The following is a 25,614-nucleotide window of genomic DNA, read 5'->3' as shown; positions in this document are numbered from 1 at the left end:
TATCATAACAGCTGACTTAAATTTTATTAATTTTTAAAACTTGGTGTAAATGTTTTGGTTGGTATAAGAATTAAGAATCTAAAAAGTGTACAAAATTATCTTGAGTGAAAGGGTGTTTTTTTTTAAGAAATGATGAAATTCGGAATTAGTACCACGAAAATTAGGAAAAAATTGTTACATCAATGAAATTTGGTAAAAATGTTTCATTTATAACAGAAACCAAGAACCCAAAAAGTCTATACAAATATTTTAGGTTAAAGGGTGTTTTTTGGGAAATAGGGAAAAATCCGCGATAAGTCCGATAAAATTAATGGTATAAATGGTACCTTTGCGAAATCTCTTTTCAATGGAAATTACGAATAATGTAAGTCTATAAATTTTTTTTATGTGAAAGGGTGTTTTTTTTAGAAGTAAAGAACATATGGGTATATTTGAAAAAGTGTGTAATATTAGAGTAATATTAGTGGTACCCTATTGAAATTTAGCAATTATGTTACTTTTAAGATAAGAAACAAGAATCTAAAGTGTCTATAAAAATATCATGGTTAAAAGGGTGTTTTTTTGAGTGAAAACAAAAATGATGTGTCACCCTAATGAAATTTGGTAAAAACATTGATTTTAGGATAGAAAGCAAGAATAAAGAGTTTTCATAAAAAAAATTTTGGTGAAAGGGTGTTTTTTTCGAAGAGACAGTAAAATCTGCATTTGGTCCCAAAAAGCCGATGATTCATTTTATTTATGGTTTTGATGACAAATTAAACATTTATAGATAAGTTCTTACACGTTTTACGCGAATCATCGGCTTTTTGGGACCAAATGCAGATTTTACTGTCTCTTCGAAAAAAAACACCCTTTCACCAAAATTTTTTTCTATAGACTTTTTTTGTACTTGGTTCTTATCAGAAAAGCAAACTTTTTGCCAAGTTTCATGAGTCAACAATTTTTTTTTTCTTTTAAATGCCTATTTTACCTGTACTTCCTAGGCTAATCCGAATTTAGAAATTATGAAAGCATTTATCTATGTATAAGCTGTCTAAAACATTTTACTATTAAAATTTCATTTTCGAAAAATCGTCGTCTCGTGCGAAATTTTTAAAATTTTCGGAATTTCAACGCAACGAGAATCGGAATATTGTGTATTGTTTCATATATTTTCATTATTTGGAAATTTTTAAAATCGTCAATGAAAATCTCATCTCGCTCTTGTCTCGTCGTCTCGCAATATTGTGAATGAGGCATTACGGTTTTCGATGAAATGCAGTTCATGTGAAATTTTGAAAAATCCTTACTTTGCAACAGTATTTTGCTTATTTTTGTTTTAATACAAAAATATTTTTTTATAATTAGGAATTCGCCATTTCACTGCAATTTAATTAACAGTTCCAAGTTTTATAAAAACTCATTTTCTTACTTTTATTTCAGATTACACTGGTTTATTACTTTAAAAACTTGTCCCGATATTGAAGTTTTCAAAAACGTATAAAAGTTTCGAAAGTTGAAGTTAGAAAGAAAGTATATTACAATTTGAATTCAATAAAACAGGGTTTTTGAGACCAAAAAACATCCTGTTTTTGTTAATTTATTTACATACATTCTTTAAACTTTAAAGCATTAAAGATTGTATTCTGAGTTCATTAACCGTTTTTCCCAATACAAGCATTGCTTTTTCGTCAGAAAACTTATAGAAAACTTCATTTGAAGTATATGTTAACAAAAGCTATAAAATCGTTACTAGAACACTACCTTGTGGTACCCCAATTAATACTTCTTTAAAGTCTTACTACTCGTTTTCATGTGTATCGTGAAAATTTCTGTTTTCAACATCTATCAAAAAGTTGTTTTAATCAAAATCTTCAAAATTTTGTATTCCTATCTTGAATAATTTCATAACTCATGTTTCTAGCCCAGATAAACAGATTTGTTCAATGACATGTGTTATTGTGTGCTTAGCTTAGTCGAACACGAAGTGCTCGACTCTTAATCTGAATTGTTGTTCAGGTATTATGGACTTTATTCATCTTTAGGTTAAGTTGCTGCATTAATACATATTATATCAAAAACTTTAAGTATAACCTACAGACCAAAATTTATTGGTCTATAACATTTCTATATTAACTATTAAAACAATATCCCTAGAGCCCTTTAACCATTTGTAATCATTTACAAAACTCAAAATTGGTCTAAATCCCTGTCCACGTCAGAGAAATATTAAAAATTGACAAACGTTTGACATTTACAAAGCTTACATACGTCATACACTGTAGAGGAAGGTAGTAGTCCTTGATATGCCACAACCACAATAGAATAATTTGAATTTAAATTGCTTCATCTTTGCCAAGGACTTATGAGTTTCTCCTGCCTGATGCTGATGGGAATGAGTTTGATGATGGCGTGTTGTGTGTGTGTGTTGTGTTGCTTGAAGTGTTAAAGATCTCATTGTAAATTAAATATTCAATTTTGCAAAACATCAACACGTTTTCACAAACAATCTAAAATAGACATGCGGACATATACTAAGTTATTCAATAAGAAAGTGATTGCCGTCTTCCGTTTTGGTAATTAACTTTCAAAATGGAGTATGTTGATGGTGTGTGTTGTGTTGAAATGACACACGTTTGCGGTTTATCAAAGCTTTGCAGATGGACGTGAGCTAATCAATTGTTAAAATCAGAACTTACCTACACTTCAAAATATCAAAAAGCCCTTATGATTTTGAAAACAGAATAAGCAACTCAATAAATGACCTACATAGATACATTGACAACTATATGTATACACAAACACTATCTTACCACAAATACACGTGCTCCGGAAACCAACTGACAAATTTACAGTCGGTTGACCTGACTAAATTGGCCATTGCACTGCGGAACGGATGCAGAAATCCATTTATTTTTTGTGTTTGTTTTAGTATACAAGTGGTTGGTTGGCATACCTATAGAGAGAGTTTTTTGTAATGTTGTAGTAGTGGTTTGTGTCCTTTACAAATATCTGCAGGCATCGTTTCAAATATCCTTTCACATGAACTGACACGAGAATAATCAAGTGTTGAGATTTTTTTGTTTTTTTTTTTTTTGGAAAATTTATATACAAGCACAAAAACTATACGTGTGCATGCTGAATGCACCATGAAGCGTATATAGCGTGGTAGCATGTCAGCAAACACTTGGTTAGTTCAATTACATTTTGACAAGCATTCAAGAGCATTCAATGCGCATTGAAGAACAGATGTTGTTTTTTACAGTGTATGTGACCCGAAGTGGTTCTACACGAAAGGTTTCCGCTTGATAAATATAATGTTTCAAGACCGGCAATGTCGATATTGCTTACAAAAAAATATATATTATAGAGAAGGTTTGTTTCATAGTTTGAAGTTGTTTTTATGGTTGGGTGTATTTTAAATGAGTCTGAAAAAAAGTGGTATCAATTTGAAAATTTGTACCTTTTTATTACTAACGAAACTTTTTTTTTGAGAAAAGTATGTCAATGAGTTGCATTTAACTTGAACTGAGCAACATTTTTGATAGCAAAAACAAATATAAATGGTCCTAGTTGGATGTCTTGTGGTATACTGAAGATTGCATGAAAGGGAATAAAAAAAAAGAACCGAAAAAAATTCAGAAGTAGGAGTTCACTCTACTGTTTTTCATTAAAATTGAATTGACATTATATCGAAAGCTTTATTAAAGTCGATAACATCGACTTGAGTTCCATTGAATTGCAATGGAAAGATGGTGTTTCAAACATTTTGGGTACGTATGATAACAAGTTTTGGTATGGGGCGATAGTTGAAAAATCATATTTGGAAACCTTTTTGAAGATAGAACTTTTAAAGGTAGGGTTATTATGACGCATAGTGGCCCGTTGTTGAATTTTTTGGAGTGAAACAGGAAAAAATAATTTATTTTTTAAGGCGAATAAAAAATTCTGTATGAACGTAATTTTGTATACCAATATTATGATTTTCTATTATTCTTTATTTAAAAATTCTGTAAAACCAAAATTCTGCTTTCGAAATTGCAAGTTTATTATTTTGCTTTTTGAAATTCCGTTATTCCAAACAAGTAACTATTTGGGCTCCGTGAAGCCAGAACTGCGACCTCAAAATTTTTGAACCAAATTTGTCTAATTCGTTTGTCCACCGTTTGTCCATGTTTGTCCATGTTTGTCCACCCAAAATTTTCGTTTTTCCACCCTTCAAAAAAATTTTAGAGCAAATTCTTTTTTTTTATAGGAAGTCTGAAAAATGAAAAATCGTCTAAAACGCTCAAATTTTGAGATAGACGTATAAAACCAACTGCAATCGTTTGTCCACCTCGAGTTCTATATACATAACAAATATTATCGTTTTTCCATCCCCCGTTTAATAGCAATTTAAAAAACAAATTTTGCACTGAAAAATTAAAACTCCCCTAAAATCTCCAAAAATCAATTTTTATCAAAAATTCAAACTGCTGTCGTTTGTCTTTACGTATACCAAAAATCATCGTTTGTCCACAATCTGTTTAGGAGATATTCCAAAAAGAATTTTGTTATAGCAACTCTCAAAAAAGTACGCATACACCACAGTGTACCTCTACTGAAAATTAAAAAGTCCTCAAAAATTATTATTTTTCAAAAATTCAAACAAGAATCGTTTGTCCACCTCTAGAAATGTATACAAACAAAAAATCATCGTTTGTCCACCCTACGTTTAGGAGATATTTAAAAAACAAAATTTGAACTGAAAAATTCAAAGTCCCATAAAATCTCCAAAAATTAATTTTTTTCAAAATTTCAAATTTCTGTCGTTTGTCCAACTTGAGTTCTACACGTATACTAAAAATCGTCGTTTGTCCACCCTACGTTTAAAAGACATTCGAAAAACAAAATTTGTACTGAAAATTTCAAAGTCCCATAAAATCTCCAAAAATTGACTTTTTTCAAAATTTCAAATTTCTGTCGTTTGTCCACTTCTACACGTATACTAAAAATCGTCGTTTGTCCACCCTACGTTTAAAAGATATTCAAAAAACAAAATTTGTACTGAAAATTTCAAAGTCCCAAAAAATCTCCAAAAATTGACTTTTTTCAAAATTTCAAATTTCTATCGTTTGTCCACCTCGAGTTCTACAGGTATGCCAAAAATCATGGTTTGACCTACGTTTAGAAGATATTCAAAAAACAAATTTTGTACTGAAAAATCGAAAAAAAAAATATTACGCATACACCAGAGTGAAAATTTCAAAATCCTCAAAAATTACTTTTTTTCAAAAATTCAAACGGCAATCGTTTGTCCACGTATACTAAAAATCGTCGTTTTTGTCCACCCTACGTTTAGGAGATATTCGAAAAACAAAATTTGTACTGAAAATTTCAAAGTCCCATAAAATCTCCAAAAATTGTTTTTTTTCAAAATTTCAAATTTCTGTCGTTTGTCCACTTCTACACGTATACTAAAAATCGTCGTTTGTCCACCCTACGTTTAAAAGATATTCGAAAAACAAAATTTGTACTAAAAATTTCAAAGTCCCATAAAATCTCCAAAAATTGACTTTTTTCAAAATTTCAAATTTCTGTCGTTTGTCCACCTCGATTTCTACACGTACACTAAAAATCATCGTTTGTCCACCCTACGTTTAGGAGATATTCAAAAAACAAAATTTGTACTGAAAATTTCAAAGTCCCAAAAAATCTCCAAAAATTGACTTTTTTCAAAATTTCAAATTTCTGTCGTTTGTCCACCTCGATTTCTACACGTACACTAAAAATCATCGTTTGTCCACCCTACGTTTAGGAGATATTCAAAAAACAAAATTTGTACTGAAAATTTCAAAGTCCCAAAAAATCTCCAAAAATTGACTTTTTTCAAAATTTCAAATTTCTATCGTTTGTCCACCTCGAGTTCTACAGGTATGCCAAAAATCATGGTTTGACCTACGTTTAGAAGATATTCAAAAAACAAATTTTGTACTGAAAAATCGAAAAAAAAAATATTACGCATACACCAGAGTGAAAATTTCAAAATCCTCAAAAATTACTTTTTTTCAAAAATTCAAACGGCAATCGTTTGTCCACGTATACTAAAAATCGTCGTTTTTGTCCACCCTACGTTTAGGAGATATTCGAAAAACAAAATTTGTACTGAAAATTTCAAAGTCCCATAAAATCTCCAAAAATTGTTTTTTTTTCAAAATTTCAAATTTCTGTCGTTTGTCCACTTCTACACGTATACTAAAAATCGTCGTTTGTCCACCCTACGTTTAAAAGATATTCGAAAAACAAAATTTGTACTAAAAATTTCAAAGTCCCATAAAATCTCCAAAAATTGACTTTTTTCAAAATTTCAAATTTCTGTCGTTTGTCCACCTCGATTTCTACACGTACACTAAAAATCATCGTTTGTCCACCCTACGTTTAGGAGATATTCAAAAAACAAAATTTGTACTGAAAATTTCAAAGTCCCATAAAATCTCCAAAAATTGACTTTTTTCAAAATTTCAAATTTCTGTCGTTTGTCCACCTCGATTTCTACACGTACACTAAAAATCGTCGTTTGTCCACCCTACGTTTAAAAGATATTCAAAAAACAAAATTTGTACTGAAAATTTCAAAGTCCCAAAAAATCTCCAAAAATTGACTTTTTTCAAAATTTCAAATTTCTGTCGTTTGTCTGGCTTCACGGAGCCAACTATTTGCCATTATTCTGCTTGAATTTTTTACCAGGATTAACATACTTAACTTAAGCTTATGAGTGTGAAGTGTGTTATCACGCGGTATGTCATTCATTAAAATAGCTGGAAGCCATATGTAGATTAGTTGGGGACAGCTCCACTAGAAATGAAAAACTATACTTCAAAATTTCTGCAAATTAAAATATCATCCATCCCGGTGGGACATAACTCCATAACATCCTTATGTCCAACTCAAGTGGGACAAAACTCCATCTTTTTTTGTGCAGTATTCTATTTCAAATTTACAAGTGAAGTTGGCAATGTTTAAAGGTTATTAATGCATTTAAACAGTGAAAAGGGTATGGGGAGATTATTTCCCATTCATATGTTCTATTGAACTTTCTTCTCTTATTTATCCGTCAAACGTTTAAGTTGAAGTTGAATTTCTTTTCAGTGGATGGATATTCGAGTTAGTGACTTTTTACTGCATTTTTACAAGAATACATTTTTAACAGTTGTTTTATTTTTTTCTTATTTACAGAAAAGGCGTAAAACGAACTATCCGGATTATTCCAGATTGGACGGAAAATGCCATTCAAGGTGATCATTATTGGAAGGCAACAGCGGCCTCTGGTGATTTGTGCTGTGTGGATAACGAGTGCAAGGCAAGCAAAAACAAGAATTCTTTAAAATATTTTTTTTTTAATATAGGTTTTTTTTTGTATTTTTACTTCTTTTACATTTTTTTTAAATTTTTTTTTCTTATTTCAGAAAAATGGGCCTCGTATGAAATGTTCAGCATGTCAACTAATCGCTCATCAAAATTGCATTCCCATTGTCAATGAAAAGACTCAACTAGCGTGTAAGCCAACATTTCGTGACGTAGGTGTAAGACAATATAGAGAGCAAACAACAACCCATCATCATTGGGTTCATCGACGTGCCGAGAAGGGAAAATGTAAACAATGTGGAAAGGTAAATAATTTTTCTTTTCAAACTAATAATATTATGATTATTTAAGTAATACATATTTCAAAATTTTGTACTAAAAATTTAAAAATTTTGAAATTTTTATTTAAGTTTGCCTAATAAAAAAGGATATTTAGGAAAAAAGAAAAATTCAAAATGGCGAATTCGACGGTTTTGATCTAGGAGTAGTCGGCTTTTAGATTTGAACTTATTTTTTTCTTTTAAATTATTTTGGGTTATTAATTTCAAAATTAAGGAATGCAGAATTGCTGTATATTTGACACAAAATTTCATAACTTTTGCCTCTAGAGGGCGTCATGGTAAATTAAATTTGACGTCGCATAACCTATATTAAAAGGACCACCAAGCCGCTTCGAACGATACGTCATTTGTCAAATTACGAAAAGTAGTTTGGGAGCTATGATGGAACAGATGAACATACATACATAAACACAGATTGTTAGGCTGAAAGGTATCGCTTGCATAAAGAGCTTAAAGCTGTTTGTTCAGTTACAGCACGTTTCTTTGGACACTATAATATTGCATACAATTGTTTTACTCTTTTTGTAAGATTAATTGATGAGAAAATACAGTACTGTTCAATTGATTGGACCTAATAAGGACTTCAAAAATGGTTCCCTATGTTTTATGGTGGTGATGCAGAAATTCAAAAAAAATTATTAAATACTAGAAGGTTATTGAAAAGGAGGTGCATTTACATTTTTCTAATACAAAACATTAAAAGGTTTTTTTTTTTTTATAAAACATTCTATTCCTATCAACCGTACTGTAAACAATAAAAGACAAACCACACAACAAGATAAAGTGGACAAATAGAAGTTTGTCCAAATGATATGGACATTGGACATGGAGGAGAAAACAAATGAATTTAGCTAATTTATTGAATTGTTTGTATGTATGTGTGTTTCTGAAGGATTTAATAAAATTAATTGCTGATCAATTAAGATGCTTAAAGGGATTAGGTAAATGTTTGAAGAGTCTTTTCATATAAATACTCTTATACACGTATAGCATTGTTATAGATTTTGGAAAAGGATTCCAATTGATTAAGGAATTTACTTATTAAACATTTACTGAGGGGTTCTTACTCTTTTTATTTACTTTTGCTTTTGAAGTAAAAATCAATAAAACAAGACAAATAGTATTTGTTCTTTATTATTCTATTAACGAATTCCAACCCATTTAATAAATGTTATTCAAAAGAGGGAATATGTATTCATTTAATTTACTAGAAATTAGAGCATTTATGTTTTTTTATTATTATTTTTTCAGGCTGTGCAAGGAAAACTGTTTGGTTCCAAGGAAATTGTTGCATTAACCTGTGCTTGGTGTAAAGATGTCTATCATAACAAGGAAGCTTGCTTTAATGCAGAACGCATTGGTGAAGAGTGCTCTTTAGGTAAAATATATTATAAACCTAAATATATTATTTTTAATTAATTTTTATAAAGCAAATATTTGCTATGAGAAAGTAGTCCTGGACTACTGTAAAAAAATATGTTTTTCCTATTGAAAGCATTTTTATGATTTTTCATCGAAATTTGCTCAACGGTTATCGAGTTGATTGAAAAATAAACTCAACACTTATCAACATAAAAATAAAATGTTTTGATGGGAGGAAATTGTTTATCGGAATTATTGGCCTAATTATATCCCTTAAAAGTCTAATGAACGAAATAGAACAACGACATGGCAGCACATCACTTCTGGATACTTTTGAAAGAGTTTCAATGATTCAATGTTCACAATGACATTTCCCTGTCTATCTTTCTAGGTTTCAGAGTGTGAATACTGTTATTGATTTGTTCATTCTTTTGTAAAAATTATGGACTTGTTTTCTTTTTTAAACAATCAATTTTATATTTGATTTCAGTATTATTTTTAAGCCAATATCCTTAATGTTTCCTTATTGGCTTGGTTTGCATAAGCATTTTCAGAATCAAAACAAGAATTTAGAGGCTATCCTGGTTATAATACATCTTCCGGAACCCTCCTTGTAGAAACCTCTCATTTCTTCCATCAAATTTTTTTGGATTCAACGACTTGTAGTCCTTTAAAACCTTTATATTTAATTTTTCCAGGAGTGGTTCCTGTAACTTGATGATGGCTTTTTTCTTCGTACCATCGTTATGTTGAATTCTGTACTAATACTGAGATTGATATTCTTAAGAATGAAAACGTTTTTCTTTAGATATTAATCGCAATCTTTACTCTCCTATTTGCTCGATATACAATACTATAGCTTTTCATACGAGGCTCATGAATTTTTCACAGAAAGGCTTTGGATGGCCTTGTAGTAACGAAAATCTCTTTTTCCTCCCAAGAAAACGATTTTCATGTTTTTTGGCAGCAGTCTCAGAAGCAATCTCTTGAACTTAGTTCAAAGCAAGATTTAAAAGATTCCTGCAAATGAATGTTTATAAGGTCGCAAACCTTAACAATCTCACAACATTTTACCCACCATCATGCCATGGGAGTTACAATACATTCAGCATTAACGAATTCCGTATCGTATCGGTAGTTTGCTACGAATCACGAAAGATCAATCACAAAATCCGTTCGTAATACAAATTTTGAATTTGAATTGAAATTTTGCTAAACAAACGGATTCGATTCGTGATTTTTTCGAGAACAAATGGAATGGAATGGAATTCGTGATGTGGTTGTTATTAAATGGCAAAGCTCTACGATATATTCAGCTACCGACTCATTATACTGCTGATCACGCCTAAAAACATTATAAAACAATATCCGATGTATTGTTGCGAAATTGTGAGAAATCTTGCTTTCTGGATCTTTTCGAAACGAAAGATGAAAGCCTTAACGGATGCAGTTGATGCAAATCATATTTGGAAAGCATTTTTTATTTCAGAATCAGTAGTATCATGCAAGCTTTTTTCCCTTAGACCAGAAAAACACAGTAGTAGTTTTAATTCTAAGATTTTCCTTGTGGAAAGATCTTGTAGATGTACATATCGACAGCTATTAAAATGGTGATCGATATGGATATAAAATTACCGTCAACCAAGACAAAGTTCTTCTCAAGTCTTGATCGTTTAAAGAAATTTCTGAAAGAAAAAGAAAGGAGCTTTTATAAGTGACTGTCTGTGGAACACTTTTTTCCCATCCATACAGCTTAAAACAATGACACAATAACTTTCAAATGCTGTGGTAATATGTATAGTGGTAGGTACAATTTTTTGCAATGGATGATGTTTCAAGGTCTTTTCTCAAAATTTATAATTCAGTATGTTAAATATCATTTACTCCTGTTGTTTTAGAAGTAACTGGTCCTAATTTATTAACTTATTAATAGCCCAGTCATTTTAGTCATTTTTAAGCCCAATCTGCGGAAAAATTCCTACTGGGCTGAATTTTGGTATACAGCTTAATGACGGCTTTGTTATGAAGATGTGAAAAATCGACATTGATATCGTGTCCGCGTTAAGAGTTATAGGGGTCAAAAGGTCACAAAAACTATTTTTTTCACGACTTTCAGCAAAACGGTAAGTCTTATCAAAAAATTTTCAATGCAAGAATTGTAGACCAGATTATTATATATAAAAAGTGTCATGACACTTTTTTTCCTAAGACCCACCGTTTCTTAGGTATAACGATTCAAAAAGTTGAAGTTTAGTTGTAATCGTCATAATCCTATTCCTGAAAAAAAACTCCTAACTGAAAAGTTCCTGAAATTTCATTATTTTTTTAGCTTGAATTTCGTTCCTCAACTGTTAAGAATATGGGGAAACCAAAAAAAAATGGAAATTTTCGCCATTTTTCCGATTGAGGCCCTTCTCCCGAAACCATTTCCCTGGGAATTTTTGATTAGAATATGTCTGAAAATATACAGGGTGTGCAATAGAGAATGGACAACCCTAAAACGGCTTATAGCTACACTTATGATTGTTCTAAAAACAAATAGAAAAAAGTTCTATCGCAACCAGTTCATAAAATATGGACTTTTTTTCGTTCAGTGTATTTTAAATTTTATCATCTTATGTTTTCGTTCACTACAACCACGAATGAATGAATTTTATTTATTTCTTTTTTTTATAATTTTCTACAATAATTGGATGAGTACATAAAAGCTTTAAAAATTTCATAGCTATTGCACATTTTCGTAAAAAAAATTTTGAAATCTGTTTTTTGATGCAAAATGTAAAAAAAGTATTTTATGAAAAATTTTAAACACCTGTGGTATAAAATAAATCTATAGAAACCTAGGTGGCCAACTTTCTTAAAAATATTCTGGTATAAGGAGAATATTTTTAAGAAAGATGGCCACCTAGGTTTCTATAGATTTATTTTATACCACAGGTGTTTAAAATTTTTCATAAAATACTTTTTTTACATTTTGCATCAAAAAACAGATTTCAAAATTTTTTTTACGAAAATGTGCAATAGCTATGAAATTTTTAAAGCTTTTATGTACTCATCCAATTATTGTAGAAAATTATAAAAAAAAGAAATAAATAAAATTCATTAATTCGTGGTTGTAGTGAACGAAAACATAAGATGATAAAATTTAAAATACACTGAACGAAAAAAAGTCCATATTTTATGAACTGGTTGCGATAGAACTTTTTTCTATCTGTTTTTAGAACAATCATAAGTGTAGCTATAAGCCGTTTTAGGGTTGTCCATTCTCTATTGCACACCCTGTATATTTTCAGACATATTCTAATCAAAAATTCCCAGGGAAATGGTTTCGGGAGAAGGGCCTCAATCGGAAAAATGGCGAAAATTTCCATTTTTTTTTGGTTTCCCCATATTCTTAACAGTTGAGGAACGAAATTCAAGCTAAAAAAATAATGAAATTTCAGGAACTTTTCAGTTAGGAGTTTTTTTTTTCAGGAATAGGATTATGACGATTACAACTAAACTTCAACTTTTTGAATCGTTATACCTAAGAAACGGTGGGTCTTAGGAAAAAAAGTATCATGACACTTTTTATATATAATAATCTGGTCTACAATTCTTGCATTGAAAATTTTTTGATAAGACTTATCGTTTTGCTGAAAATCGTGAAAAACCAGTTTTTGTGACCTTTTGACCCCTATAACTCTTAACGCGGACACGATATCAATGTCGATTTTTCACATCTTCATAACAAAGCCGTCATTAAGCTGTATACCAAAATTCAGCCCAGTAGGAATTTTTCCGCAGATAAAACCTAAAATTACTGGACTATAAGTTTATTTTGCTACTATGTATAGTGGAGTAACTAAAGCTCAAAAATTGGCAATATTAGGGAACCCGGCCGAACAGCTTAGATTTTGATGATCTTTTTTTTCAAACGTCTGTAATTAAAAATACTTTAAAGTCTATAGATTAAAAATTGCCGGTGTTGCCGTTTTGATTTTTTAAATTTAATTGAAGATTTTTGTGAACAAAAACAAATTTTTTTCAAAATTTTTCTTAAATTTCATAAATTAATTGATGCCAAAAGATTGTCTAGGAAATTCAAGGAAAAAAAATATAAAGGAGTGAGGGACAATCTTCCATAGTTCAAGTGATAGATGCAATTTTCTTATTAATTGACTTCAAACACAAAAAAAAAGTATTTGAACACAACGGCAACACCTACAATATTCAAATATACATTTTTTAAAAGCTAGAAGCTTAGTCATATATGTAAAATTAAAATTAAATTAATTGAATGAACGGCTTTTGAGAGAATGGTAATTGAACTCAGATTTTTGAAAAAAAAAATTATTGAAAAAATTTTAACATGTCGTTTTTTAAACTTGGTCGTAATATAAAATGCATTTATTTTCAAAATTTTTTGGCCGCATTTATTATGACTTCAAATTATAAAAGGAAATGTCAATATGTATTTCGGTTTATGAAAAAATTAAAAAGTATTTCATTTTCGAAGAACTTTTTTTAATAAAAGTTTTGAAAAAAAATGTAACTTATTTTTTTTTAAAGTTCAACATCTAAACATAAAATTATTTTTTATTCATTTAGTAACCCTTACTGTTGAAAGTTAAATAGCAAAAATTTAAAGTTCCTATTTACCACAGTCTTTGAGAAAATTAATTATTTCAATGCAAAAATTCAGTTTTAATAAAAAAAACCATTGAAATTGAAGTAATTTTTATTTTTTTTTTTCAAAAGTGTGATATATTTTACCTTTTTTGCTTCGAAATTCAACTGATAATATTTATGGCCAAAATTTTTTTATAAATAAATTCATATTTAATAGAAAAAGTTTGGAAAAAAGTCATTTTAAATTTTTCTAGTAACGGGTTCCCTAATAATTTGCTTTAGTTACTCTACTACTAAATAAGAAGTACTTTTGGCCTTACTTTGTTATATGTAATACATAATTTCTCCTCAAACTGCTTCACCTTTGCACTCTTTATATTAAGTTACATGTTTTGCATATATTTGAAAAATCTGTTAAAACTTCGCAATCCCTTAACTGTAAGTGAAAACTTTATGCTTTTTTCGATATTAATAAGTAATCTTTCAGAATTGATAAGGTTTAATGGTTGCTGGAAATGTTTGTTCATTTAGTTGGTTTATTAAACTGAATCATGATCCGAGCGAATCAACCAAAACTATTGGTGCTGATGCATTAAATCTATCTTAGTTGATTTGGAAAACCGCTATTAATTGTTTAATTTTAATCATTTCCATCCAGTTGTTTGTGCTACACATGCATGTATAGTAGAGTGGAGCGTCTTTGGACTTTTGGACCCATTTCAATAGAATTTTAAATTCTAATACTAATCTTAAAAACTTCGTTAATAATTTAATTTTTATATAAAACACTAATCTTTGTAACTGCATTTAATTTATGTCGATATCTTATTTCAATCCTTAGATATTTGACATTTAGGTGTTTCCATAATTCTTGCCCATACTAAATTCTTGTCCATGCTAAATTTTTATTTCGAAGTCAAAATGGCGTAATAATTATACCGTTTAACGATTTACTTTTATGAATTTAACAATATTAAAAACAAAAGTTTGTGGGAAACAAAAGATTGTATGGTATTTAAAAAAAAAAAAATTAAGCATGGGCAAGAATTATGGAAACACCTAAGTGTCAAATATCTAAGGATTGAAATAAGATATCGACATAAATTAAATGCAGTTACAAAGATTAGTGTTTTATATAAAAATTAAATTATTAAAGAAGTTTTTAAGATTAGTATTAGAATTTAAAATTCTATTGAAATGGGTCAGGGGATGTCAAAGTAGCATTTTCTTAAATCCCCCATAAACGACGTCAATATTACAAAAAAAAGTTCTCAGTTTGAGTGCTCCATAGCTTATAAGGGTCAAATAGGTTCTAACAAATATAGCAAATACAATCAAGTTGTAAAAGAAATTTGTTCTGGGTGGGATTTTATACAATTTAAAAAATCTGAATTTTTGCGAAAATGTGCATTTTTCGGAGCCTTCCCGATTTCGTTTTTTCCATTAACGACTCAAAATAGCGGATCAGATCTGGTTCAAGAGACCACTCAGCATAAGTTATGAGCAGTTGGTAGTGAAATGAAAAAGATTAAGACAATTCAGATGGGTTCTAACGCCTCATAAAATATCGATTTTCGTAAAATATGAGCAATCTTCAGAGGCTTCTCGATTTTTATTTTTCCATTGTCGAATAAAAAAAAAGTATCAGAATATGTTCAGAAGAGCACAAGGCATAAACCATGAGTTGCACGCAGTGATCTGAAAGAAAAGTCCAAAAACGCTCCACTCTAATGTATAGGATCTAACATTTTTGAGCATTTTTTTTTTTGTGGCTATCACAGAATTAATTTCAATTAAAATTCTACCAATGAATTAAAAAATTATTGGAATTTCTCTCCTCTGAATGACAATCAGACACTTAATGCCTCAAAAATTCTTAGAATTTTTGTATATTTTTGCATATCTGCAAATATAGACGACAAGAAATAAATTCCTTGCTTCGAACGAAAATTATTCAATTTATCATTCCTTTTGGATATCAAATAACTCGCCTTCATTTTCCATCCCACAAAAACCAAAAAATTCCTATATATCTATCATCAACATCATCATGACAGAATTTTCCAATTTATTTCTAACACTCTCTAGAATAATAGTTTAAATATAAGATTCTGTAGCTGTTGTTGGGGTTTCAACATCATCGCCTTTTACATATAAGGAAACATCATTATTAAAATATTCAATTAAGATTATTTTGAACACACACACTTCACTAATGTATAACACATGTCTGTATTTATTCCTGCATGAATATCGATAACATCTCTCTTCGACGACAACGACATTTAAGAAGGAAAGAAAACGAACATCCATAGATGTTTGAATTCCTAGATTCTGGCAGAACAATGTCTGCTTCTCTTCTTTTTTTTCAAAATAGTTTCATCTTTTCTATACATTGACTTGAACTCTCATCATTTTTAAGCACAAAAAGGGCATAAGGACTTGGAAAAAAGATGTTCAAAGGAATATGAGTGGTTGTAGAATATTAAAGTGGGGGTGTGGTTGTTCCTTTGGAAATTTGCCAAAAAAAAAAATTATGAAATGAAATTATTGCAAAGAGTGTTCTTGGGGTCGATGTTTAATTAAAAACCTTTTAGATGAAGATTTCATTAAATTTACCACAAAATTGTGAACTTTATTCATTGGTATCCTTCAGATCCTTGAAAAAAATCAGGAATTAAAATCGTCCTGTAGATTAAATTTTTTGATGAACGGTGTTTTCATTTCTAAAGATGACAATAAAGGACACTGCCAAAGCAACCAGACTAATCCAATTCCATTACAAGGATTCACGATTTTACGTCGTCAATGGTAAAGCTTTTTTTAATCTTTTAGCTGTGTGCATTGCAATAGAGATTGTTTAAGGATTATTGCTGTCAGTTACTTTTTTGACAGTGCAAAATCTTATTCGCTATATAAAATCCATTTATAGATAAAAATCATTGACGAAAATAAAATTGAAATTCATTTAAAATTGCATCATTTATGCAAAAGGATATTGGTTTTTCTTTCTTTTATTTTTATAAAGTCACTTGATATATTTTCTTTACTTTTTTTTCCTTTCTATATTAAACAGGAAACTATGCTCCGATTATTGTACCACCATCATGGATCGTTCGACTTCCGAATAAGGGAAATTTCAAATCATCATTGAGAAAGAATACTCGCAAGCCATCGAATAAGAAGAAACCAAAAGAAAAAGAAACAAGAGCTTTTATTGTAAAGCCAATACCATCGTCTGAGGCTATACCTGTGATAGTATTTATAAATCCTAAAAGTGGTGGTAATCAGGTAAGGGACGATTAAGAGGATATTTGTTTGTTTGTCGTCAATATTTTGATAACTTAATATTTTCTTTTTTTTTTATATATTTTAGGGAGTGAAACTGTTGGGAAAATTTCAATGGATTCTCAATCCCAGGCAGGTTTTTGATTTAACACAAGGTGGTCCAAAAATGGGGTGAGTACAAAACAAAAATTTTCAATTTATTTTTAAGGGAACAATTATTTCTATCTTCGTGACCTTTTTTCTTAATATTTGAAATCCTTGGTGTACTTTTGGTCAGTTTTGAATTTCTTAAGTTCTTAAAACATTTTTAAGGAAACTCTTTCTTTTTTCGTTTTATTTTTTCATCATTATGTATTTTGAATAGAACTTTTGTTAAAATCTTTAATAATAAAAAATAAAATAATGAATACAAATATGGTGTACACGTAAGATAAAATGAAAATTAGTGAATTTCACATTTTAATATCTCTATTACCACCACAAAATACGAATATCAAAAAAAAACTTCATAATTTGTATACAGCAGTTTTCAAGTTTTATTTGACTCAAGTTTTATGGTTGAACCTTTTTTTCAAAGGTCCCATATAATTTTGTCTTAACTACTTTGTGGAAAAATGTTCTACTTTTTAGAGTGATGTGTTTCATCCTAAAACTCTACCGTTAGCAATATGTATATCAAAATTTAGCTTATAGTCTATTTAATAGACCGGAGCTCCAGAGCAAAAATAGAACAAATTCGTTCAAGACTTTTTATTGCTGATTATGATTCCTTGGTATAAAAGAATACTCCAGCCAAAAGTGCTACTAAATCCATTGGTGCATTTCTAAGAAAACGGCAACACTGATCGGTTTTCAGTTTGAAAACATTGTAAAATATTTTCAAATTGAAAACAGTAAAATAGTTGGTTTTAAATGTTCTTCTATGCAATAGACTAAAGCTTATGGCTCTCCGTCCATCCATTCGATCCGTATTTATAAAAATGCACATACACAAAATTTCACACAAGGTCATAAGGATGCAAATAATTTTTTTTTGTTTATCAATTTTTTCATTGATTTTAGGTTAGAATTTTAGTCAAAAATAATTTTTTAAATTTTTTAACCATCTTAACTTGACAGAGAATTTAATTTGGTTTTCGAGTTAGATCAAAAAAACTGAAAACCGACTAGTGTTGCCGTTTTCTCAGAAATGCACCAATGGATTTAGTAGCACTTTTGGCTGGAGTATTCTTTTATGCCAAGAAATTCATAATCAGCAATAAAAACTCTTGAACGAATTTGTTCCATTCAAAAGGGTCTATTCAATAGACTATTAGTTACATTGAAAAAAAAAAAAAAACAAAAAAGGGGCTTTTGCACCCCTATCTTCAACTCCCACCCTCTAATTAATTATACTGTGTTACAAAATAAAAATCATGTCAATTACTTTGGAAATGACCTAGCAGAGGTTGCAGGTATTACTGAGTACATCATATTTCGGCACTTGAAATTTTTTGTAGACCCTCAAAATTTCAAGTTATCGTCAAAAAACCGTTTTTCAATGTTTTCAGATTTCAACGATTTTTTACTCAGCCATTTTTTGGTCAATTTCAGATTTTTTTTACAGTTCTAAACAGAGGCCTTGTTTTTTCTGAAAATATTTTTTTATTATGCTCAAGCACCTAATTGGATGTAGATTTTATGGGCTGAATCTAAAAGTACAACATTTTTTCACAGTTTTTTAGAGTTCGGAGACCGTTTTAAGCTACATTTTGTGTTGTGGAAATTATTTATTATAAACAGTTTTACTGTTCTATTTATGCTGAATTAAAAAAAGTTGACCGAAAAAATTAATCGTTAATTTATGCAAAACGGTGTACTAATTTTTTTATAAAATTTTTGTTTTTGACTAATCGATTGCAATATGCTGAAGTACCTAAAACATTAACAACTTATTGGTGTTGAAAAAAAAAATACGACATTTACAATGAACGATTTTTAAAGTGCAGTGTTGAATATATCGTTGTGCCTCTTCACATGCTCGATGTGAGTTTATTTTCTATTTATTTAATATTTTGCTTTCAGCTTGGTGTGTAAATCGAGCTTAGTTTTAGCTCTTTGTACAACGAATTCAGCCATATAAAGCCTATATAATATCATATTTAAATACCTTTAAATAGTTTCGATACCAATTAAAATTCATTTAAGTATAGATTCTGTAGGTACACTATGAATATTAGCTTAACCCCGAAAAGTTTATAAGATTTTCGTATGCGAAATTTCAAATGAACCGTAATAATGTACGAAATGGCAAACGAACATTTTTTTTCACGAATAACAAAATATGTTATTTTACAAAATGATACTCATACGTCACAGTAATCGCTTTAGTTTAAGTATTAAAAATTTAATTATTTGGTCAATTTTGACCGTCCGTCATTTGTGTAATTGAAAAATTTGAAAATTTACAAAAACAACTGATCAATTGATTCAGTGGTAAGGCCACTCTATGTGTTGGAAAAAGTACTCTTTTGAAAAATTAAAGAAAGGTGGTAGCAAAAAGCTCTTTAAAAATGTTATAAAAAAGTAACTAGTGCAAAAAAATGTTGATATTTTCAAAATCCCTAAGGTTAAATTTCACTCATATGACTTACTTTCACCACCATGAGATTCACCATAACATACTTAATAAATAACCATCAACTTTATCTATATAAAGTTTAACTGTTAAAAATTATTCTTATCAGATCAAGAATTTAAAATCAGTCAAAATAATTATTCCGACGACTATATTTCAGTGCAAAATATGTATATTTTTTTAAAGATTTGTCCTTAATTTCGAATTGAAAATAGCTAGAGGTATGATACGTGCCGTTGAACTTCGTTTGTTACAAAACGCAATACAATTTGAATTTGTTTCTCTGGGAAAGTACCCATATAAATGATAAATAAAAAGAAATTAAAGAGTTTGATGGGCTCATTTGTTTTGCATTTAAATTTACTTATTAATCGTTTAAAAGAAAGATCTGTGCCTTGTGCTCCTCGTTTTATAAGGAATTTGGGGAAAAGTCTAAGTATGACCTTAGGGCAAAAGCTTCCCAATTGAATCAACGAACACTTAGAACTTTTATACCATTTTTAAAGTAGGGGTAGTTAAGTCTTAAAATACTAAAAATGATTTATATATCACACAAAATAGAAAGCACAAAGAGCCTCAAGGGCATTAGTCTTGAATTGGTACAAACATACATGCATCCATCAATCTTTTCTTAACGATTAAAAGTCCACAAAGGCGCTGAACTTTCATAGGCCATAATTCAAAAAGTGGCCACTGAACGTATTATTTTCCATACTTGCAGTTAGACTTAAAAGATCACTGTGACGTATGTGTAACATTATTTTTGAAACAAATTTTTTGTTGGTAGTGAAAAGTGTTTCTTTTGCTTAATAAATAATATTACGTTATAATCTTTGAACAACAACAACATCTTGAATTTGCAACTACGAAGTGTTTATGGCTAAAAACTACAGCACTGTTTCACGGTTGCCAATCCGATTATCAGACTCCTTTATTCCTTTATTTATTATATGTTTCCAGTTATTTTTGTTATTTTGTTAAATCCGACAAAAAAGGATTGCGTCAAAATGATAGTTAAGAATTGTAGAACAAATAACTTTTTTCAGAAGAACTATGTCACAGCTCGTTATTTGTCCGTACTTAAAGCATCAAGAGTCCAGGATTAAAAGTTTCTCCGAAAACCGAAATATAAAAGTAAGCTTGAGATTAACTCATCTCATCTTTTCGTGATCAAAAGATCAAAACTTTTCGGAGAGCAACTTTCGGGCTTGTGATATGAACTGTTTGAAAAGAAATGGTAACGGAGTTACGCGTGACAGAGTTACGGCCGTCAAAGTTACGCGAAACCGAAGTTACGAAAAACTAGAGTTACGAATTCTAAAGTTATGTTAAGCTATGACATGTGATTTTTGGGTTGGTTTCGCGTAACTTTGACGCTCGTAACTCTGTCGCCCGTAACTCTGGTATTCGTAACTTCGTCGGTTTCCCGTTTGAAAATATACATTCTCAATAAATCTATTTTTTTTTTTTTTTTCTTTTAAATGTCCTCCGTTGTTTTTTGTACATGACTCTTAAATATCAAATTATTTCATTTTTCAGTTTGGAAATGTTCCGAAAATCTCCCCAACTTCGAGTTTTGGCATGTGGTGGAGATGGTACAGTCGGATGGGTACTTTCGGTTTTGGATCAAATTAATATACAACCTCCACCAGCTGTTGGTGTCCTGCCACTTGGAACGGGCAACGATTTAGCTCGTGCTCTTGGATGGGGTGGTGTAAGTTAAAAATTAAAAACCAAATTAAACTATTAAAATCCAATTTTTATAAATTTCTTAAAACAGGGTTATACCGATGAACCAGTTAGTAAAATTCTTTTCGAAGTTGGTATGTCTAATAAAATTTTAATGGATCGTTGGAGAGTTGCCGTTACACCAAATCCTGAAGCTGAACCTACAGACAAGGGCAAGGACAATCTACCCTTGAATGTTATCAATAATTACTTTTCATTTGGAGTTGATGCTCATATTGCCTTAGAGTTTCACGAAGCACGTGAAGCTCATCCGGAGCGATTTAATTCGCGTCTCCGCAACAAAATGTACTATGGCCAAATGGGTGGCAAAGATTTGATATTACGAAAGTATAGAAATCTAGCTGATTGGGTTACATTGGAAGCCGATGGCGTTGATTATACACCCAAGTTAAAAGAAGCACGTGTTCATGCAATACTTGTACTAAATATCCCGAGGTAAAAGCATGCTAGTAGAGTAGAGTATAGAGAGTTAAATGGTTTCGCTGTGATTAATTTCGAAATAATCATGTTTCTTTCTGTCTCTCTCGTTTGCAGCTATGGTGGTGGCACTCATCCATGGAATGATTCTTTTACCAAATGCGTTCCGGCAATGGACGATGGAATGTTTGAAATTGTTGGACTTACAACATACCAGCTGCCATTCCTTCAAGCTGGTGCCCATGGAACTTGTATTGTTCAATGCAAGAGTGCGAAAATTGTAACCACCAAGACGATTCCAATGCAAGTCGATGGGGAGGCGTGTCGTGTAAAGCCGTCGATAATTGAAATCGATCTGCTCAACAAGGCGGTAATGCTGGCCAAGCGAAAACATGGACGAACTAATGTGGCGTAAGTGTGCTGATTTTTTTTCGTTTTTGTGGGATTTTATCCTCCAGAGATAAACTTAGTTAATGAATTTTTGCTGTGGGTGGAAAAAAGTAGGACGGGAAATAAGAAGAAAAATGAAAAAAAAAAACTTTAGTGCTGATGTTGTAGTTTGGTCGTGGGGGCATTTATCGATTTTTTTTTTTCTTTCCTTGTACGACAACGTCTGCACTTTTTAATTGAACGTTGAGCATGATGGCATACTTGATTGGCTTTTAATGAAATTGAAATGAAGACATCAACTGGGAGACTTCCGGTGTCAGGTCGGTCGGTCGTTTACATACAAGGACCTAATTTTTTAGCAATAAAGAGTGTGTGACAGGACGAAAGTTGAGCAAATTTTTGTGGATTGTGAACATTTTTTTTTTTTAATTAGTACTTCGTCAGCATTAAAAGCTGAATTAATCTCTTGTTCAAAGGTGTTAACTTATTTTTTTGCTTTGAAAAACTGTATACCTTTTTTTCAAGAATTTCTTTAAAATGTTAAATTTTTTTTTTATTAGAACCACCGGTCTTGATCCATTGCATATGAATATCCTACGCATAACAATGCCCAATTATGAGCAATATCATTGGGACAAGGATATGCTCAAAAATACAGCTGTCAATTTGGGCAACATAGAAATTGATCCGGTTTCTGATTTGGAACAAGTTCGAAATCAAATCAATAAATTCTTTGAAGAATCTGAATCCACAAGTTATCCAAAAATGTCACAAGAATGGTGTTTTGTGGATTGTAAGTTTCTTTCTACAGTTTTTCAATAAATTTTTAACATAAAACTTTTTTTTTGTAGCTTGTACAGCTGAACGTTTCTTTCGTATTGATCGTGCACAGGAGCATTTATATTATATTACAGACATTGGTTCGGATGATGTATTTGTATTAGATCAAGAATGTCCAACTTTACCCCAAACACCAGATCAAGAACGTTCATTTGCAGCATTCCAACAAAGACAGGAAGAAAATGAACGTCGTAATATTGATCAGACTGGACGTAGCACTAATACGGGTATGGCAACACTTCCGTTTTGTACTAAAAGAATGTTTTTACATTATCATTTTTATAAAAAGAACATTCAATTGTAACATATTTATTTTGTTTTGCTGAATGCATGCATATGTGTTGGTGTTTTGTTAATAATTCTTCTTATTTATTAATATTATATTATAATAATCCCTGAGTATATATATAGTTATATTGTTTGGTGTTAAATATATACATATTTGTTTTCTTAAACCTTATTTATACATTCCTATGTTATATATACATTACACAAAATACTCTTATATATAAGCTTCCAATTAAACGGTCTTTAGTTCAGCTAAGTAAAGTACAGTAGGTTAAACGCCATTTTGTGCTGAAAGTTTTCTTTGTAATTCAATTTTAAATTTCATTTTCTTCGACTTTATGAGGTTGTCCATTTTGTCCATTTCTTCAACAATAAAAGAAAATTGCTAAGAATGCTTTGCTTTATAAATTAATATATGGTATCCCGTATCCTACACTTCCTGCAAGACACAAAAAACTAATGAGGGATAGACATTTAAAAGCAACAAAAACTTATAAAATTAAAAACTGAAGTGAAAACAAAAAAAGTTACCTCAAAACTTTTGATTTTTCAGGAACCCATAGTTTTTGGGTGTGGTGGTGACATTTGGGACATCCTTTTAAAGTGTATATGTCTTAATTTTAGTAAAAACCAAAATTGACAGCCCTAAAATTGCTTTTAAATAAGTCTAAGGTAATAGTTGACTGTCGCTTTTTTATTGTGGTTTTTGATTATCAACATTTTTTACTCTGAGTAAATCTACCCTACAAATGCTTAAAATTCTAAAAACTATGATAAAACCTAGTATTTGAACATAATTTAAGACGCCGCCGTTCTCGATTTCAACAAAAAAAAAAAAAAACAGAGAACAGAACTGAGCAACCGGCCGCTCCCAAACATTTCCAACTGTTTTAATTTTGTTTTGATGCTCAGGATAAGCGTTGCCAGATCTGGCTCCTCGAAAATTTCACTCGTTCCTTAAAATTTTGATATCCGAATTATCAAAATCTGGCTCTTTCAAATTTGAACTTGGTTATATAAGGTTCCTGTACAATTAAAGCATTTTACAAATAGGCCAGGGAATTTAGACACAAAGGAGGCCTGACCGGGACAAAGGCGACTACCAGTTCCAGTTGACTTAGAAACTTGAAATTTTATACACTTATTGTTTTTGATCTAATTAGAAGAAATGTGAAAACAAAATTTGGAAAAGCTTCTGGTTTTCCGGAAAATTCACTTTGCATTTTCGCAACGCTCTCCGAAAATGGACCTTATCAAAATTATTTTAAAAAAAATTTCTTACATAGAATATAAATCAGTTTTATTTGAATATTTTTATGAAGAAATGAACTAGATATAAATACACTTAGTATTAAAAAACTGTTGAAAACAAAATGACAAATTGCGTTCAAAAATTCTACCTCAAATTTTTCAAGAGCTCGAATTTTAAAAAAGCACGAAAAAAATGTTTTCAAAAAAAAATCCGAATTGTCTAATTGTGTATGCTATGAACCAGTTTTTGTTGAAAAAAAAATTATTGGCCTGGTCTTGGGAGGGCAAAAAGTACGGAAGCCATATTTGGCTTCGTATGTATTAAGGGGTTCTAAATCTACACAATTTGTTAAATTTTTTTGTTGGAAAATTTTGTTTCTTTACATTGTTATTTTGCTTGAAGCTATGTTTTGCTTCAGAAATGGAGGCCCTTCGCATTTAGAGACATTTTTCTCATGTTAACCCCATTTCCAGCGTCGTAAACACAAAAATTTTAGGGGGGAGGGCGCTAACCTATAATATTTCTTAATCATTTTACTACTTTTTAGTTCTTGTAAGATCTGGGAGTGGGTGAAAATGTTGGAGCAAGACTAACTTCGACAGTGGAAATAATGTGAACCAGAAGAAATATTTAAAACGGACAAAAACAAATTGCTTTTCTCGGTTCCATGTCTTAAAATGAGCCAAATTTGAATTAATTCTTAACCTTTTGTAATGCAATGTATTTATTTTACTTTATTTTGTTTTTAAATGATAAATATTTATTTTTTGATATTTTTAATTGTATTCTTTACATAATCTGAATAAATAAAATTAGTAAAATTTCTATAAAATTTTTATAAACAAATTTTTTAAGCAAATTAATTTAAACAAATTTTTTTAATGAAAACCGTTTTGAAACAACCCAAAGAACGCATGTAAATAATTTTTTAATTTTTTCGTCCGCTAATAATTATTCATGCAGTAGAGGGTTAAGGGTTAAAAATTTATTTTTATAGACATAGAGAAAAATGTATAGAAAATATTTTTTTCTACTTTGCATTAAAAAAAAGTTAAATTATTTATTTTATAGCCTTGTTCAACGGTTATAACGCTTTTTTAATAGTTATGTGTAAGAAGAATTATTGTAAAATATGA

The 25,614-nt window shown here is 30.2% G+C and overlaps 1 protein-coding gene across 2 annotated transcripts in view; it reads left to right on the top strand.

Moving 5' to 3' along the window:
• Window positions 1-25,614, top strand: part of LOC129910120 (eye-specific diacylglycerol kinase) — a 253,315-nt gene that overhangs the window by 219,341 nt on the left and 8,360 nt on the right. For both annotated transcript variants that reach the window (XM_055987386.1, XM_055987388.1), the window contains exons 4-13: window positions 7,195-7,318; window positions 7,425-7,628; window positions 8,916-9,042; window positions 16,714-16,928; window positions 17,014-17,096; window positions 21,082-21,256; window positions 21,323-21,726; window positions 21,826-22,119; window positions 22,659-22,891; window positions 22,950-23,165. In XM_055987386.1, the coding sequence (XP_055843361.1) occupies window positions 7,195-7,318; window positions 7,425-7,628; window positions 8,916-9,042; window positions 16,714-16,928; window positions 17,014-17,096; window positions 21,082-21,256; window positions 21,323-21,726; window positions 21,826-22,119; window positions 22,659-22,891; window positions 22,950-23,165 (2,075 nt within the window). The remainder of the gene's footprint in view (window positions 1-7,194; window positions 7,319-7,424; window positions 7,629-8,915; window positions 9,043-16,713; window positions 16,929-17,013; window positions 17,097-21,081; window positions 21,257-21,322; window positions 21,727-21,825; window positions 22,120-22,658; window positions 22,892-22,949; window positions 23,166-25,614) is intronic.

The sequence above is a fragment of the Episyrphus balteatus genome, chromosome 2 (assembly GCF_945859705.1).
Source record: "Episyrphus balteatus chromosome 2, idEpiBalt1.1, whole genome shotgun sequence".
Taxonomy (NCBI): domain Eukaryota; kingdom Metazoa; phylum Arthropoda; class Insecta; order Diptera; family Syrphidae; genus Episyrphus; species Episyrphus balteatus.
Note: the sequence above shows the minus strand (reverse complement) of the source record. Positions and strands in the feature narration are given on the sequence as shown.